The sequence below is a fragment of the Maylandia zebra genome, linkage group LG4 (genome assembly GCF_041146795.1).
Source record: "Maylandia zebra isolate NMK-2024a linkage group LG4, Mzebra_GT3a, whole genome shotgun sequence".
In the NCBI taxonomy this organism is placed as follows: domain Eukaryota; kingdom Metazoa; phylum Chordata; class Actinopteri; order Cichliformes; family Cichlidae; genus Maylandia; species Maylandia zebra.
In genome coordinates this window covers 14115736-14135290 of record NC_135170.1, presented here as the reverse complement: position 1 = coordinate 14135290, position 19555 = coordinate 14115736, and the positions used below count along the sequence as shown (strand labels likewise).

General features: G+C 40.5%; 1 protein-coding gene across 1 annotated transcript; it reads left to right on the top strand.

The window, feature by feature from the left end:
• The first annotated feature begins 1853 nt into the window (after window positions 1–1853).
• Window positions 1854–13226, top strand: LOC106676928 (adenylosuccinate lyase). Its single transcript, XM_024802112.2, has 10 exons — window positions 1854–2365; window positions 5291–5494; window positions 5582–5626; window positions 5956–6035; window positions 6090–6120; window positions 6232–6301; window positions 6381–6528; window positions 9811–9991; window positions 11603–11779; window positions 11914–13226. The coding sequence occupies exons 1-10, from the start codon at window positions 2162–2164 to the stop codon at window positions 11968–11970; spliced, it is 1197 nt and encodes a 398-aa protein (XP_024657880.2). The 5' UTR covers window positions 1854–2161; the 3' UTR covers window positions 11971–13226.
• Window positions 13227–19555: the final 6329 nt, after the last annotated feature.

The following is a 19555-nucleotide window of genomic DNA, read 5'->3' as shown; positions in this document are numbered from 1 at the left end:
GGCATCATGGTGGGGGGCGGCATCACGGGCATCGACAAAAAAAAAAAAAAAAAAAAAAAGATTACCCGTACTCATGCTGCCCCGATATCATGCCAGCGCATATCGGGAATGTCGAAGACACCGATTGGGTTTCCATCAACCATTTGCTGGGAGTAAGCGCCTGCTGCTTGCTGCACAGGGAGGAGAAGGCGGGGCGGCGGGGGATTCTCTGGCTGGCTGGAGCAGCATCTAATAACCAACTCGCAAAATAAAACAAAATAAAAACAAACCAACAAACATGAAAACACCAGACATTATGATGCAGGCTTATAATTTGCACCGATGTTTTTGGGTTTTTTTTCAAAATTCTATACGCAAAAAGTGAGCGCGGTGCGCCTGCTCGCTGCTGAAGTCAAAGTAAACTTTGTTATCTCTGCTCAACCCGTTCGCTCTGCAACTGCTACATACAGTTCAGTATATGGAGAGACGAGACGACGTGGCTCCAGTTACAGCAGTGCAAGTAAACAAACAATAAATATGAGAAGAGTAAGAAAATAAATATACACTTTAGGACCAGGGGTAAAGGGATCAATAACAATTTAAAATTTATAATTTACAGTTTGATGATTTAAAGCAAGGGCGTAGATTTGGCATGGACGGAAGGGACATGTCCCCACCAATAATTTGATCTCTTCGAGTAAAGAAAAACAAACCGGATAAAAAGAAAAAAAAAACGATCTGTCAACGTTTCATTCACCCAGCGGTGCAGAAAGACTTAAATTACGATCTCTACTGGAGTCCTACCTCATGTGACAAATATGGCCAATGTGATTGGCTGTGCCTTTCAGGGAGCTCTGTTTAGTTTTAGCAGCTGCAAGCCTGCGCTGCGAGGACCTGCAAGGAGGAGAGGAGGATGACAGCAAAAACGAAGAACCTGGATATAAGAAAGTATTTTTCAAAGAAACCTGTAAGTCACTTAAAGTCAAGTTCACTCATAAAATGTGTCCGTCATAATAACGTTACAGGCTATGCTAGGCTTTGGCCCACATCAGTCTAAAATTGTATGTAACAATGAATAACGTGTTTTGGAAACTAACTGCACAACAGTTAGTTTCCAATCCAAGCTCATAAATCCAAGTTCTCTCAGTCTCCCAGAGTAGCATTTCTAATTTTGATTGAAACTGTCAGAGAAAACGGCAGCCTCGAGCAAGCCAGGATATTAGTTTACAGAGGCTGTTAAAATTATATGCCTAACGTTAAAATGTAAAATGCTTAAAGGTAAAATGCTGTATGCCATGTCCACCACGAGAGACTGGACAGTATAGATGTAAAACCAATATGCCAGCAGTTTATCTCAGTTAACGAGAGGAGAAGGCATGTGTTTGGCTCCTTCACATAGTGGACATTGAGTTGTGTGGGGCACCAGTAATCCATGGCTGTTGCTGTAACAGTAGTTCATGTTTAGAATGAAAAATCCCAGCTCACTGATTTGATCGGGGCAATAGTGCCTAAAATGTTGCATAATTTTGCTGCGAGATCTTTTACTTTGTGGTAATCTTAGAGTAGTTTTATAGACAAAAACCACCAGGTCATTCACTGTTCCCTTAGTGCTAATGTATCAGAGATGTTTGTGTACTATAACTGAAGTAATGTTGTTAAAGTCATATTCTTTTATTGTCATGACTGTATTTGAAGCTATTTTTATATGATACCTGATTTATATGGAATATGGCTGAAGTAAACTAAAGTCTAAAATTCTTAGTCATTTGTTTAATAGTAATTTAACATTATATAATTCACACAAAACTATGAATTGTAATTTTAAATGGTTTAAAAGCAGAGGTGTGGACTCGAGTCACATGACTTGGACTCGAGTCAGACTCGAGTCATTAATTTTATGACTTTAGACTTGACTTGAAAAAATGTTCTAAGACTTGTGACTTGACTTGGACTTTTACACCAATGACTTGGGACTTGAATTGGACTTGAACCGGTTTACTTGAAAAGACTTGATATTTCACCCCAAATATAAAATTTAACACGCATATTATATAGAGATTGAAAATGTGACGTCATTCACGGGTAGAACCGCAAAGGATTCTGGGAACTCGTGGCAAGCGGTACTAGCGCACGCAGGCTTTCAATTAAAATCAGTTAAACAGCGATAAAAAGAAACACAAAAATGTCAAGAAGCTGTTGTATTATTAACTGCAATAGCCGGTCGCATGACAGCCACGGGAAGCCGACGGGTAAAGAGATCGGTTGTTATCGGATTACGTCGTTGAAGAGAAATTGTTCGAGCCATGTTTCCGAAGTAACAAAGAGGCGACTGGATTGCAGCCATTCAAAGACCAAATATAACGTCCCAGAACCCTCCAGCTCACAGGTTAGTCTGCTCCAAGCATTTACACAAAGGTCAGTCTGCTGTTGTAGTTAATGCGTCATTTTTCTTAACATAATTGGTGATATAGGTTACAAGCAAGTCTGGCGCTGAACAGAAATTGTCGCGCTATGCTCCTTTATTTATTGTGCATAAATAGTGAATTGTCCTGACACAATATTGCGTTTCGCTTCTGTTATTATGGTACATTGACAAAAACATATACTTTTATTCACAGGATAAAACAGGTTTTTTGTATCACTAATTGCCCAGTACGATTACAGCATACAATATTATTGTCACTGCTACATTTCTGTGATGCTACCAGAAATTATTTCCACTACTAATTAATTACCGTTGAGCTCAAAGGTCCTATTAATAAACGGTTAACGAATGTGTATTTATGACGACGATTTGTGAGACTGGTAAACTTATGATACGTACGATGGTCTTTCGTTCTACACGGTGCGTTTCAAGGTCCTGCACCCATCCGTCGGTAAACTGTACCTGGGCTTGTTGCAGTGACCGGAAGTTACTAAACTTCATGAGTGTATGCACTCACTCCAAGAACCGTATGATTATAAATATGCATATAAATATGCTAAGATGAGATAGCTGACTTCATCTAACTAGCAAATGTTGTCCAGGCTACGTTGGTGATACAGTTTTTTTTAATATGTATGATATTTTTGTCATGCGATTTTAAAGCTGGTCCTACAACCGCATCCAAGAATAACATGCAGCTTATCTCAGAACTGTCGGTGAAAATTATTCTTGGAGCTAAGTTTAATTGAGCTGCATTTTAAAGAGGTGCAATTTCACAATTTGTGTATATTTTCTAAGTTCACTATTTTGTATGTGTTGAGAAAAACACAGATTTTAAAATTACATGGTCTAATATTTACATTTAGCATAACTGCAACATTATTTTTTCGTTTGTTTTTTTTAAAGACTCGAAAGGACTTGAAATTCAAAGTTTCAGACTTGTGACTTGACTCGGACTTTTACACCAGTGACTTGAGACTCGACTCTGATTTGCCTGACATTACTTGAGACTTGACTTGAGACTTGAGGATAAAGACTTGAGACTTACTTGAGACTTGCAAAACAATGACTTGGTCCCACCTCTGTTTAAAAGCATGTAGACTAGCATATGTAGGCAAGTATATTTCTCCTTTTTTTAAAAATCAAGAAGCAAAGACAAAAAGGAAAAAAACAAAAACAAAAAAAACAGGGCAGGGTTTGGTGGTTGAATCATCCGTCCCTACCAATGCCAAAACCAAATCTACGCCCTCGATTTAAAGTCTCACACACAACCCGTCGAAAGGGGAGGGGGGCCTGCTTCTTCCAAATAGAGCACATTTCATTCATAATGTTGTAAATCCAAGCCCATTATGGATTCGTGATTTGAACCCTGGGTTGTGCGAAATCCCAGAAATAAACCCTAGACAAAGCAAATCTGTGAACTAAGGTCTAGGTCTGTTAGGTTATGTTGTGGTGATCCTCGGGTTAGGGGATGGGTGTTCATACTGGAGTGCAAAATTAAAACCAATGGAAGATGGACAAGAAAAGTTCTGAAGTAAAGTCTGCAACCTTTATAGAGCCCTATCAAGTCTCTTGGTCTTAACATACTGTTAGTATACAATAAAAAGAAATTGTGTATAAGTCAGAAAACATTTGGCAGTTCCAGAGTTGCATTTTATTAAAATAATAACAGAAAAAAAAAATTAAGGAACCCTGTATATAGCCTATACAACAAACAAAAATATAATGAAAAATCAAAAAATAAAATATATGAAATTTTTGTGAGTGATTTAATATTAGATAAATGCAGCTGATAATCACAGATTTTTCACGAGTCTTATATGCTTGGGACAGCGCAACTACTTGCTGCCTTTCCTCTTCCTCCCATACACTGCGGACCTCACGTAGACAGCACATAATGATCAAAACTGGAGAAAAGGCAAGCAGACAGGCGTCTGGGCCAGCTCTGTCCTCGATTGTCTGCCCCCCCCACACACACACACAAAAAATTTGGTCTCCAATTTAGTGAGCCTGACCTCCAGAGCTGCAAATATGCAACATGCCTTACAAGTGTTATTACCTAACAAGGCAGAGAAGTAGCAAAAGATCTGACACACTGATCACTGAGGAAAATACAGGAGCAACAAGTGAAGAAGCCACTGGCTCAACAACATAACAAGCTAGCAAATTCAAAAGGACAAAGTGAATGAATACCGTGAATATAATTGCCAGGTGATTCAACGAATTTGACTTTTTGCTGGCAATGTGGACCAAGCTCTCATAACGTGCCAGAATATCTTTTGGAGCGACCTCAGAGCTGTGGCATCACTCGGCATCATTTCATGGACTCGCCATAAACAGCTGTGAGAGCTTGTCAGCTTGGTGCTGAGGCCACAAAGAAGAAGCAGAGCCGTTTCACATAGAGAAGTCTACGAGATCAAAGGCTGACTTGTTGGCAAAAAACTGGATTTAAATGACATGAAATAACACTGAGGTGTTATTTTCGCAGTCTAGTAGGGGCCGGTAATACAACTGAGGCTGTTTGCTATCAGCTTAGCAATGCAAGTCACTGTGTGACTTTTACCCAAACATCCTTTTCATCAACAGAAGAGCCAATACTGCAAATATGTGTATTTATAATAAAACATGTATTTATATAAAACGTATTTGCATTTGTAACTGTTGATAAATATCTTAAAAGTAAAGAACTGTATTATCAAGAGTCAAAAAGCTCCACATAAAAAGCTTATAAGTAAACTCTGAAAATGAAACCCTGCAGGAAATGGTTCAGAATTCATTCTGTAACTACAAGCACTTTTGTTTTGCCAGCTCTAAACTTTACGAGTTGCTTGTAGGAACTCTTCCTGTTTGTCATCATGTCTCTGTGTTCAATGTTCTCCTCCTCAGGCTCTGGGTCTGCCCATCACTGATGCTCAGATTGCAGAGATGGAGAGCCATGCAGAGGACATTGACTTTGCCGTGGCGGCTGAAGAAGAGCGAAAGCTGAGGCACGATGTCATGGCGCACGTCCACACCTTTGCACACTGCTGCCCCACAGCTGCTCCCATCATCCACCTCGGAGCTACGTCATGCTATGTGGGAGACAATACTGTAAGTAGGACTATTGCATAAATAAACCCAGCAGTGATGAGTTTTGACTCTTTAAAGCTTCTCATGTTTGTCGTTTCTCTTCTTCAGGATCTCATTGCCTTGCGTGATGGCTTCAACATCCTCTTGCCTAAGGTGAGACTCACCTGTTTGTCCAGAAATTCTATGAAAACAGTGCAAATGAATATATTAATATCAAACAAGCTTGTCAGCTAGTTTGTTTTTACAGTGAGTCCATTAATATTAAAAAAAAAAACAAAAAAAAAAAACAGGACATTTTCAATGAATTCATGAAAAATTATATTTAAAGATTACAGGACATGCATTGCAACATATTGGTTACATTTATTATGCATCTTCACTGCTTCTGGGAGCTAAAGATCAAAGCTGGCTGTTTGTAGCCCACGATGTAAAATAAGTTTGACACCCTGATTTGCATCATTAAAGGCTTGTTTTTCCTGCAGCTGGCCAGAGTCATCGACCGGCTGGCAAACTTTGCAGAGGAATACGCCGACCTCCCCACGCTCGGCTTTACACACTTCCAGTGAGTCCGACTGCAGCTGCAGTGTTTTCATAGGCCTTCATCAGACTGATGGAGCTGTCTAACTTTGATGTCAAAGGTGCACAAGGTGAGGAAATGTCTACATTTAGTGGTGGTTAAAGAAACTTGGGTCTTGAGCTCAGGATTTTCAAAAAGCTGATGTAACTGAGTCTAAACTTTATACTGTCGTCTGCTGTAGATCTGCACAGACATCCGTCTGCTGGCCAACCTAAAAGAGATCGAGGAACCTTTTGAGAAGGAGCAGATTGGTACGTTCGCTCATTCAAAAGCACTTTTTCACCTGTTAAACTGTGCCTCAGCCTAAAGCTTTGCCCGCTCCTCTTCCAGGTTCCAGTGCTATGCCCTACAAGAGGAACCCCATGCGTGCAGAACGCTGCTGTAGCTTGGCCCGACATCTGATTGCGTTGATGGCCGACCCCCTGCAGACTGCCTCAGTGCAGTGGCTGGAGAGGACACTGGATGATAGCGCCAACAGGTCAGCCAACACAGACACACTTACACTGCTGTGAATTTGGTATGATGCAGTTCTCCTCTGTGAAGTAGATATCACATCAGTGTGGAAGCGTACAATAAATAGTAGTGAACAATGATTCTCAGTTACGAGTGTTGCTTCTGCATCATCAAGGTCTTCTTGTTAAAAAAAAATTGAAGACTTGAGAGGAACAAAGAATCCTATAACTGAGAGAACAAAAGCTTAACATTTTCCAATTGTATGGTAGTATGGAAGCAGTCAATTTGTTAGTTAAACATAACGTAAAAATAGCTGAAATATTAAAAAAAGTTGAATAGTTCAATAGTTAAAAAAACAAAACAAAAGATAAACCAAGGTGAAACAGTTGTGTGTTCACTGCTAAATTAGTGCTAATATGATTTCCTTGCTCGCTAGTCTCAGTAACCGTGAATCGGTCCGCCGGGGTTTCCGCCCTTGGCCACTGCCCGGAAAACACTGCACCTGAGTCCTAAGGTGCCTCCTGCAGGTGGTGGACCTACAGAAGAGTGGGTCCATTTTTCCTCTTCGGGGTGTGCCCAGCCGGGCCCCATGGGCCAAAGCCCGGTCATGAGACACTTGCCCTCTGGCACCCTCCCCAGGACTGACTCCCAGGTTGGGGCTCCGGTAACCCTCTCCTGGGCAGGGTGAACTCTTCCCTATATTTTTCCACTCATTGCCGTCAGCCGGACAAGGGTGGAGTGCCAGGGTCAGGGATGAGTTACTGCCCAAAGTGGAGGAGTTTAAGTATCTTGGGGTCTTGTTCACTAGTGACGGGAGAGGGGAGCAGGAGATTGACAAACGGATTGGTGCTGCAGTGATGTGGGAGCTGTAGCGGTCACATTACCAGCTACCATTTCTAAGGGTGGTTGGTCTCTCCCTTAGAGATAGGGTGAGTAGTGCGGCCATCCAGGAGGGGCTCAGAGAAGAGCCGCTGCTCCTCCACATTGAAAGGAGCCAGTTGAGGTGGTTCGGGCATCTGACTAGGATGCCTCCTGGGCGAGGTGTTCTGGGCATCTCCCACCATGAGGACGCCCTGGGGCAGACCCAGGACACACTGGAGAAATTATATCTCTGAGCTGCCTAAGAATAAGCTGGAGGAGGTAGCTGTGGAGAGGGAGGTCTGTGTTTCTCTGCTTAGGCTTCTACCCCCATGACCCGGCCCCGGATAAGTGGAAGAAGATTGATGGATGATTTTCCTGTTAGAAGAAGAAGTAGCTTAATTTAACAGGCCTATGGTTTTTGCCCACAGTAGCTTTTATGGAGTGCCACCGTGACTGCCCACTTTTATAGGGACTCTGGTTTTAAAAGTTAACATGGAAATCACATATTGAACATGTTAAAAAAAAAAAAAAAAAAAAAAGTTGGCTAAAAGTATTTATATCCTGGGTAATGTTAGATATATATTAGATTATAATATTCTCATTGTCTTGTATTTTTCATTGTTTCTACCCTATCTGAGCTATTGTGTTGAAGTATGGGGGAATACATACATGACTAATATGAAAGCATTATACTTATTACAGAAGAGAGCACTTCGAATTATGCATAATGTTAAATATAGAGAACACTAATAATTTGTTTATAAAATCGAAATTGTTAAAACTAGAAGACATAGTGAAATTACAGACTTTAACTATTATGTTTAGGGCAAAAAATAAACACTACCTCTTAAGTTAAAGTTTATTTGTATTGTGTTCAGAAAATGGGGACGGCAGAAGGAAGTTTTATTTTAAGCACCGGTTTGCTTGAACCACACAAAGGCAAATGTGTCCAACAGTCATAGGAATTCTCTCAGTGATCATCTTAAGTGTTGTATAAATGTTTCTCAATTTAAAATCTGCTATAAGAATAAAATGATAAACCAATATGAAGAAGTTGAAAAGAATAGAATTTAATTGTAGAAAAATGATCCTTTTAGTTTGATATTTAGTGGTATTGCTCATTGTTGAGTATATTGTTCTGTTTGCTTTGTTTTGTTATGTGCAGAAAATTGTCATAGTGTAATTTTGGTTGCCTACTTGTATTATCACAGATAGGGGGCAGGTATCAATAAGAATTTATTCTTCTTCCTGCTCCTTTTCATGCATGGAAACAGTGTTACTTTAATTGAAAGGAAGGTTGTGTATGGGAATGCATTACTGCTGTACCATGTGTGAAACAAAAAAATAAAGTGGATTTCTCCTTCATATTTTCCACTGACACTTCAGGAAATCTTCCAGAGTTTTAGGCTTTGAACCAAGCCAAATAGCTAAGACATAAATCATGGCCATAAAGCAACAAAAGAGAAAACCTAAAGGGAAAAACGAAAATAAATCAACAGTAAAAGACTATGGCTGTATCCCAATTCAGGGTCTGCAGCCTTAAAGTACGTATTTCAAGGCTGATTACGTCACAGCGGCGCGCCGAAGGCTGTCCCAATTAAAAGGCTGCTCGAAATGCGGCCCTGAAATGAGTCCTTCATTTCCCTGAATTTTAAGGCTGTGGCAGTGTAGACTTCGTGGCCCAACATATCCCAGAATGCATAGCACGGCGATGGGTGTGGATAAATTTGCAGAAAAAAAACAAAAACAAAAAAAAAAAAACAAAAAACAAACTGCGGATGAGGGGCGGCCAAAGAGTACACTTTAAGTACTGAATATTATATACCTTATGTGCAAATGTTTAATAACGAAGAACATTAAACATTACTGTTGGCCACATGTCAGCAAAGTTATGTGACATTAGTGACGTTTGTACCAACTTGGTTTTAAAGCCTTTAAAATATACGCCGTTCAATAGCTGAGCTTAATCTTACAGAGAATGATCAAAGCTCATGTAGAAACAAATAAACAAATGAACAAAAGATTCTCCTTCATTTCTGTCAAACAAAGCTATGACACGTTTCCAGTGGTTCGTATCATGGTTGCTAGGCAACCTGAGCAGCGCAACAGAGGCTCTTTTTTTTTTTTTTTTTTTTTTTACACTTTATTGACAAACAACAGTATCAGCGCAAAGGAGGCTAGACTGTCCCATTACACAAGCCTCGCACTTCCGGCCTTAGCGGTCTTTGAGTACGCGGCCCTTGAGGATGGTTGAGGCTGCGTACTTTAAGGCTGCAGACCCTGAATTGGGATACAGCCCATGTACATAATTGCGTTAATGGTTAAAGAACTACACATCCTACAATGCATTGCACATTGTTACCCAGGATTCAGTGGTTGAGTAAAAAGCTGTTATTGTGATTACTGATGGTTTCTTTCCTCTCTTCTCTGCCTTGCTCCTGTGAAGGAGGATCTCCCTGCCCGAGTCCTTCCTGACAGCAGACATTGTCCTCAGCACGCTGCAGAACATCACAGAGGGTCTTGTGGTCTACCCCAAAGTCATTGAGAGAGACATCCACAATGAGCTGCCCTTCATGGCCACAGAGAACATTATTATGGCGATAGTGAAGGCAGGAGGCAACAGACAGGTAGGAGAGAATACCCTGTGAGTCAGAATGGACACAATAATTTGAACATAACTGGATGAATGCATTTTTGCTTAATCAGGAGAGATGGTTTACTGGGCAGAAAATGCCAGTGGTAACCAGAAATTCAGATGACTGAAATGAGATCATCTTACTGACTAGTAACCAGTGTTTTGACCATTTAAATGAAGAAGCTGATTACCAATAACCAGACCTGACATGGAGACCCAACAACATGGCTGTTAAAGTGGCGGAGTTGAGAGCTCTGCCCACCCGGGGTAAGTCTTCGACTTATCCCCTTTTATTGAATAAAAACTGCCGGAAGAATAGTGACTGCCGCTCCTCCCTTTCTCTAGCATATCAAGACGCGAATGCGGAAAGGAAGGAGAGGACTCCGCTGGGTTTCCCTTTTACTTCGCTGGATTTCTTAACTCCCTGGGACTTTTATGCTGTGGTGGATCCCACTGGACTTTTAATGTTGTGTTTTATTGATTTTTATTGTGTTATCCCTTGGCCAAGGTTGTTTTAATTTATCTTACACTTTTAACTATTTAAATATAATAAATTATATTTTAATTCTACACTTTTTAATCGTGTGCTTTCCCTTGGCGGCTCCACTGCTCTGTCCGTTTGGAGGAAGGTTTCCTTCCTTTAGAAAAACGACACTGTGGGAATAAAATCAGCCTTTCCGCTGCCCTTCATGGCCACAGAGAACATTATTATGGCGATAGTGAAGGCAGGAGGCAACAGACAGGTAGGAGAGAATACCCTGTGAGTCAGAATGGACACAATAATTTGAACATAACTGGATGAATGCATTTTTGCTTAATCAGGAGAGATGGTTTACTGGGCAGAAGATGCCAGTGGTAACCAGAAAAACAGATGACTGAAATGAGATCATCTTACTGACTAGTAACCAGTGTTTTGACCATTTAAATGAAGAAGCTGATTACCAATAACCAGACCTGACATGGAGACCCAACAACATGGCTGTTAAAGTCAGCTCCACCTTAATGTTTCTGTTTTTTCCTGTGTCTCTGTTAGGTTTTGTATTGTTCATTGTCATTTATGCTTAGAAATATTTAACCATATATGCTTAAAGGTATATAATCAATTGTGTAGTGATAGGACTGATCTTTAGCAGGCTGTAAAGGCTTGGTGTGTATTCCACACTAGAATGCACACCCACAGTCTAGGAACATCAGAGAGGTCCTATCTTCTTTGTTGATATATGGTATAGCAAACACACGTATATCTCTTTAAGTATAAGAGCCTTTTGTTTAGATAGATCTGCTAGACGCCTGGCACCAGCTTTGGGGAGTCTTCACAGGGTCACATCTTGACCTCACACAAATCACACACACAGGCAAAGTACTCTTTGCCTGTGTTAATGAACCTATGCATATTCATGTAACCTCAATAAAAGGGCAGTGTTACGGGAGAACGGACGAGAGCAACTGGGGTCAAGCGAAGGAACGGCGCCTGTCCGGTCTCTCCCGTGCACGAGAAACATGAAGAACTTTGCCTACCCGTGTCTTGCTTTGCTGTGTAATTATATTGTCTTCAACGTTCCAGCGGATAGGTTCAAGCTACAAACCTATCAGTCTCCTTCAGGAGTGCCATGAGAAAATCTGTGTTCTCTCCCAAGAGTCAGCAGCTGTGGTTAAACAGGAAGGTGGAGACAATGACCTGCTGGCCAGAATCCAGCGAGACCCCTACTTTGCACCCATTCTAGGGCAGCTGGATGCTTTGCTGGACCCCAAGACCTTTATTGGGCGTGCTCCACAACAGGTACAGCATGTTCAGTCTGACCACAGATGAATGTTTTCATCTAAGCCACAGCTCCCCTATTACTGCAACGGTGACGACTGTTAAGAAACTAATGGTGTAAAATGTATTTTCTTCTTCCTGCTCCTCTCCTCCAGGTGTCAAAATTCCTGGCTGAAGAAGTACGCCCCCTACTGGAGCCATTACAGCGCTGAATTGACAGCCTCTGTGTAACATGAGGCTGATATGGTGCTTTGAACATATATGCTTTTGGCTGGGTGAAAAAAAAATAAAAATAAATTATGCTATGTCTATTGTAAAGTCAGTCCCTTCATTCACATCATTATATTGGTTTGCAATTATCTTAGTAATATAATTCATGAATGTCTTCACTTAAACCTAACACTGATGTTATGAAGCGTGCACATAACAGCATTGTGTGGTTTTTCAAAAATTGTTTCTTTAATATTAATTATGTTTCTCTTACTTTGAGTTACCTGGTTTGGGGAGGTGGCTGTTTTCTGTCTGGGCAAAAGGTGTTGCCAAGGGCTGAGGACTTTGTAAACACCTGTTCAGCAGGACCAACCAAGTGCTTGTGAGAAACGGGGGTGTTTTGTGTTTACTTACGTTATTCTGTGCTTAGTTAGTATTGGTGTTTGTTTATGTTTCTCCCTATTGTGTGTAAATGGTTTGGCCAAACCACTATAAAAGCTACCCTCCTGCGTCTTTGTGTTTAGGTCCGTTTGTGACTGAAGTTGTGTGATTACGTTTCTGTAAATTACTTTTTGTAGAGTTACATTTAGTTAACCTCTTTTATGGGCCAGGGGTCTGTTCTTCATACCTCACTTACTACATCCAAGATCAAATCATCGCGCCAACTTTGAGCTTGCTATTCCGGTTCTCCGAACACACCTGTTGTTGACGATTAGTATAGCTGGATGAAGTAATGTGAGATCACTGGGTGGCTTAAAAGTGGCTACGCATCGATAGTAGAAACATTGATCGGCAACCCTTTGATTGGTCGGCAAAAATGTCGAAGGAGCGCGCTCAGTATTTTTCGGCAGCAGAGCAAGAACTCTTGATTGAGGGATTTCAGGAGTTTCAGAGTTCAATTAAAACGCAAGGGAACACTGCAAAGGCTGCAAAAGCAAGGAGAGAGGGCTGGCAGAAAGTTGCTGACAAATTAAACTCTTAAGTAATTTATTATATTACATTATGTCATATTATATTACATTATATCCTCTTTCACATTAGAGCCACAACAGGACCCACTAGAACATGGGAACAAGTAAAAGTGAAATATAAGAATATTCTACAGAATGGTAATATTTATCACTTATATTGCTTTTAGTCTCTTGAAAAGAGACCCTGAAATAATCTGTTTGTTTATAACAGCAACCAAGAAAAGGGCAGAGCAAAAAAAGACAGGTGGTGGTCCTGCACCCCCTCGTCAACAAGTTGGTTAAGTAAATAATACCTTCACGGGAATATCGATATCTCTCTATGAGCACACTGTCGCGCTGAGCTAAAGGATCCTGTCTGTCCCGCAATATACGCTGAATTCTGAAAACTCTCCTTATCAATCTTGCACCTTCCGCAATGGGTGGCTCGCGTAAACGGACAGGACATGGCTGCGACAGGCTTCCCAAATCCACCTTCGCTTTTATAGCCGTGGTCTCTCATCTTGATTACACGAAGTAATTTACTATTACTACTCTAAAATATGAATTACATCTGAAATAATCAAATACATGTACTATTAATCATTCTATTACATTTCCCTTTTTTTAGGAAATGACCTGTATGTATCTGTATGAAATCAATAAAAGAATCAAATACTGCATTATCTTTAGTTACATTGATAATATTTATTTATGGAAAAACAGTGGAAAAATATCGCTGTTGCTTTCGTATAAATGAAGCGGACATACCCGAGTGGCCGCGATCTAATCCCGTTTACATAAAGTAAACCTGCTCCCGAGCAAGTTTACGCTTACGGCTTTGTTGCTATGGCAGCAAGTCTTGGATCGCTTCGGGGAACCGAACGGTCCAAGATCACGCGAAATCGTCAACAATCAGATCCAGCTAACTTACTTAGCGAGGTACGAAGAACGCACCCCTGCTAATTATATTTTAAACTTCGTCTTTTTAAACTTTTTGGGGAGTTTTCCAGTCACCCAAGAGTTACGAGGCGCAGAATCATCGACAGTGATAACCACATCCCCAGGAATGAAGTTCCGTCCGATTCTCTGCCACTTCTGACACTCCAAAAATCACCAAAGAAGCTGGAGAAGATATCGCTGTGAGAGCTGTGGTGACCCTCTTTGAGCCTGTACTCTCCATACATGTCATACAGTTTCCCTTTTCTCCTTATCTGAGAGGACCTCATAGGCTGCCCCCAAATCTGCAAACTTGTCCAGGGCTTGCGGGTCGTCTTGGTTTCTGTCGGGGTGTAACTGCAAAGCCAGCTTTCTGTAGGCCTTCTTGATGTCCCTGATTAATGCACTCTTGTATTCATTTGCATCAACAGCATTAACTAAAACGGCCATTTTAATCTCTGGATCATTTAAAGAGATCTTTCCAAAATCAAGGTTCACTGGCCAATTAATTTCTGGTTCAGCAAGAAACTTTGGCCCTGACAACCAGGAATCATCCTTGACAAACTTCCGTTTAAGGCTGTGAGGTTCTTTTCATTTGGAAGGAAAGATAAGCGCAGACAGAGTCCGGAGAGGTGTCCAAAAAGTGATTTATTAAACACACACTTATTATACAGTGTGGGGAGCCGGTCCTCTCCTCTCTGCCCCGTTACAGAAAGCTTTATAGCCATTATGACGTCAGGAGAATTCCTGGACCTCCTCTTCTCAGCACAACAACACTCTCCCAGGCTTGAAACCAAATGTTTCCCATCATCGGTATCTGGGAACATAACCAATTGTGTAGACGAATGTGCAGTTTTGTGAGATTGTAGGTCCAAGCCAACGAAAGTTGACTGTCCTCAACTGACTTCGGCCTGCCTGGACCTGCAGGTCCGCTGGTGCTATTTGCATGATAGAGTATTATATCTAAAAGGTGTTTTATTCTGCGTGCTCTGGCAGATTTACTAAATGATAAATGATACATGATAATATTGATAATAAACTGATGATAAGTGATGCAGACTAATGAAGTACTGATGAAATAATGACAGTGCATATGAATGCTTGCTGTTCTACAGCCTTCCTATTATTTGGCATTTTTACCTGATTGCACCTAAAAGGTAAACCAATGTTGTAATGACCATCAACCAACTTAACAGAGTCCATCACTGACTTCATAAACTGCTGATCTTCTCTAGACAAAGCAAACTGCTCATCCTGAATACATTCTGGAAAATCAGCCTTTATTTGACGTTCCCACAGCTCATCCAATCTTGCCACGGAAATCCTATTGACACTCACATCAAAAATGTCAGTCTTACGATCCTCTCTGAGAGGACCAGCATAGTTTTTACTGCATAGGGACCTCCATCCTGACTTCTAACAACATCCCATGGCTCTAAAGCCTTGGGCACATTGGTCCTGATCAACAGGTCTACCCCAGAATTTATCTCCAGTATCTTAATATAGCGCAAATGTGGCCATCTATCGAGATCTTCCTGTCGGGGAATATTACATTGATGAACAGGCATGCTTTTCTGAGTAAATAAGTCAGGCAAGTCACAGTAGTGATCTAAATCCAAACCAGCTACTTCCAAATCTGAAACAACATAACTACTGACCATTTTCTCCTGACCCATTGTCCGCAAAAGAACGCCAGTTTTCCTTCCTGAAAGATTCAGCCTATTCATGAGCCCTTCAGTACAAAATGAAGCTGAACTCCCAGGATCTAGAAAAGCATAGGTTATCAGTGACTGATTACCTTTCTTGGCCTTCACTAACTGGTATTATGGACAGAGCACTATTTTGCTCACCAGCCCCAGTAACGCCACTGCTTTGCGCAGCACATGAAGGACCTTCATCTGGTGGTTCTCCCCCTCCTACAGTTTGCACTGAAACACTTTCCCTCTGCTTGGAGTGGATATGTAAGAGTGTGGGGTGTTTCTGTTTACAGACTTTACACAAGAGACGTTTCCTACAGTCCTTGCTTCTGTGCCCAATGCGCAGACAACCATAACACACACCATTCTCTTTCAAAAAAGATAATCTTTCACAGTGCAACTTTCTTTCAAACAAAGGACAAATCCAACATATGCCCTGCTCCACAAAACAAGCAAACCTTGGTCACAACTGAACCACTCTCTCGCCTCAATGCTGGCTCAATCTTCCCTTCCACCTTGGCCACTGTAGTAGCAAAACTACTCCGCTTAGCCTTAGGGTAAAACTGAGACTTAACATTCCTCGCCTCTTTTCTGATGGCTGGAGGATCCTGTATATCTCTAAACAATGGGTCACTTGCGATCTTAACTTGCCTTTCGACAAACTCAACAACATCGCAAAAAACCACTTTACGTTGAATCCTCTCCTGCAGATTGCACACAACATTCCTCCACTTATCCCTGAGCTTATAAGGCAACTTTTTATAACTGCTTGCATATTAGTTGAAGTTGAATTCTATTCTATTAGCAGAGACATCCAACTCATGCAAGGACTGAACGTCTCCCATTGCATTACAACATTGCCTTAATAAAAACCCATATCCCTGCAAAGCCTTCACATCATCAGATTTTATAGGTGGCCATTTATTGACCCTTTCAATGTAGGCAGCAGCAATTTTCAGCGAATTGCCAAAGTTTTCCTGGAGCAAAGATTTAGCTTTAGCATATCCATACTCAACAGGCATATACTGACAGCTTCTGACCATTTCTCTTGGATGGCCTCTAGTATATTGCTTGAGAAAATATAAACAATCCTTAGCACTGTGAGCTTGACTCTCCACCATGTGCTCAAACGCTCTCATAAATGTTTGATATTGCAAAGGATCACCATCAAAGAATTGAATGTCACGCCTTGGTAGCAAAAACAGACAGCTGCTCAGCCAATAAAGTTGTAATTTCATTTTGTTTCTTCAAAACTGTGACTAGATGATCATGACCCTCACCACCTTGCACTGTATGTGTAAGAGGTTTTGATTGTGCGTGAGACTGCGACATCATCCGATTAGTTGAAACTGCACCTGGAAATACTTGATGTAACTCCATCTCTGACTTTTCCAACAAAACGACCTTAGGCTGAGAAATATTTTTTAACCTTGGGCCTTACATCCAATACATGCGCTTGATGATCACTTGCATCAACACCCTGATATGGCTGCTCTGGTAACACAGGTTTGAACGTAGGAGCGTTAGGATTTAAAATGCCTAAACTCCTGTTCTCGTTCTAAATACGAATTCATTCCATCAGATTTACCATTAACAGCACTTGAGACTCGGGACATTTCAGAAGCTTTTAAAACATTCACCTTTGCTGCTGAGGCTGCTATTTCAGTTTCTAAGTCAAGAAGCTCCTTTCTTTTCTTAAGCTGCATTTCTTGTTCTTCCAAAGCATGCTTTTCTTTCAACAACCTCTGTCGAACAAGAAGGACAGCCATGTCAGCTTCTGCCATTATGCGTGCTGACAAGGCAGATGAAACCATTGAGCCACTGAGTGATGATTTACTTTTCCTACAACTTCTGGTTCCAACATTAGAGATGCTTTCACTTGGATTAACATCATCTATCACAGCACCTTTACCAACATTCCCGGCGTGCCTAGAAGCACGAGAACCATTTCCAGCAGGTAATGCATCAGAAGACTCAACACCAGGTGGATTTATATGTGGCAAATCAAGCTCAGACACCTGATTTTTACTCTGAGGGTTTCCCTTTGCATCATGAAGCCATTTCTTTATCTCTCCCATAAACTCAGTATTATGTGCTCGCACACTTATAAACCAAGCAGTTTGTTTTTCTTGAGGAAGCAAAGGAAGCAAGGTTTCATGCAGACGAGTTGCCTCATTAAGCAACACAGACAAATTCTCTAACTGAGCCTGAACAGTGGAAACGTTATCCTCAGATTGCTTTAATTCTTTAATAATCTTTATGACCTTTTTAATTTTATTAATCTTAGTGTGACGTTCTGTTTGAAGCCTTTCAATCTGATTCTCCAAAGCCTTAGTAGTCTGTTTCGGCTGTCTTTTCTTTCCATCCACATCACCACATTGTATTAATTGGTGTGTCTCCATTTTTTTTCAAAACAATACAAAATCCAAATGCTGAACTGCACCTATGCCACACAGCTTCATTCCAACACATCAACTTGATGACATTCCCTTCAATAAACCTTGGACACACAATTAACAGGAGCAATATCCCCCACTATCTGCCTATTAAACCTAACTAACTCAACCTAGTCTTCCGTACATACTAGCGGTGGGTATTTATGTACCTCCATACCGTCAGCTGTGAGGAAGACAAACTGTCTTAAACACAAACTGCGGCGGTACTCCCAAGCCAATGGCTTCAGCCGCCTGATGCACAATAACTAGAAAGTAAATCAGTACAACGCCTTGTGCAGCTGTACTGCTGAAACCTAACAGGGGAATAAGACTCCTGAAAGAAATCTTTTTTGTGTAGCCAAAGGCTTAATCTAAAAGCTGCGTGGACAAAGGCAACAGCAAATTATAAAACTCTCATCAATAAAACTCATCTATATATAAATAATCCAATAAAACCTACAAACTTTTCTGTTGACAATTTGTTGCGGCTCCTCCAACCTATGGCCGCGGCAGGCTAAACATGAGGACACAGATGACGCGCAACAATAAACACATAAAATACACTTCTGTACCATTTGCTCCTTTTATTCCACATGCAACTGTCCAATATACAAATCATTGCCTGGGATTAACTATTAAACAAATGCACAGACTGCACAAACAAATAACTGCAACTCACCAATAACTGCACTAACTACTATGCCAAATTACAACTTGGTCTATGGCATCAATTAGTGCACAAATATACAAAAACCATCAAGTTACAGTTAAAATACATCAAAACAATTCAAACTGCGGTGAACAGAAAGTTTTGCCTCATGCTCACCCTACCTTTCTGCTCATCAACATCCTACCACACCCATGAGACACGCCCCACACCCGTGCACCAATACAGTGAGTCCATTTAAACCAACCCACTTAGTCAAAAAAGGAACAACTCATATGGCTCCTACAAAATATATATATATATATATATATATATACACACAGAAACAGTTTTCACAGCTCGTACATTTTCCTTTTTACACATGTATGTAAGCATTGAGCCAAATGTAATAATGCCAACATATTAAATGAACAATATTTGTCTCTCATATATAATACATCTATATATACACACTGTCAAAGATACTTGTCTTTGAGTGAAGATTTAAGGTGATAGGAAATATAAATAACTGCAACTTGAATCTTTGACCCAGAGTTCAAGCTCACTACTATAACACACACATATACATTCATATATATACATTCATATATATACATTCATATATATATATATATATATATATATATATATATATATATATATATATATATATATATATATATATACACACACACACACACACACTCTGGGTCAAAGATTCAAGTTGCAGTTATTTATATTTCCTATCACCTTAAATCTTCACTCAAAGACAAGTATCTTTGACAGTGTATATATAGATGTATTATATATGAGAGACAAATATTGTTCATTTAATATGTTGGCATTATTACATTTGGCTCAATGCTTACATACATGTGTAAAAAGGAAAATGTACGAGCTGTGAAAACTGTTTCTGATAGAAT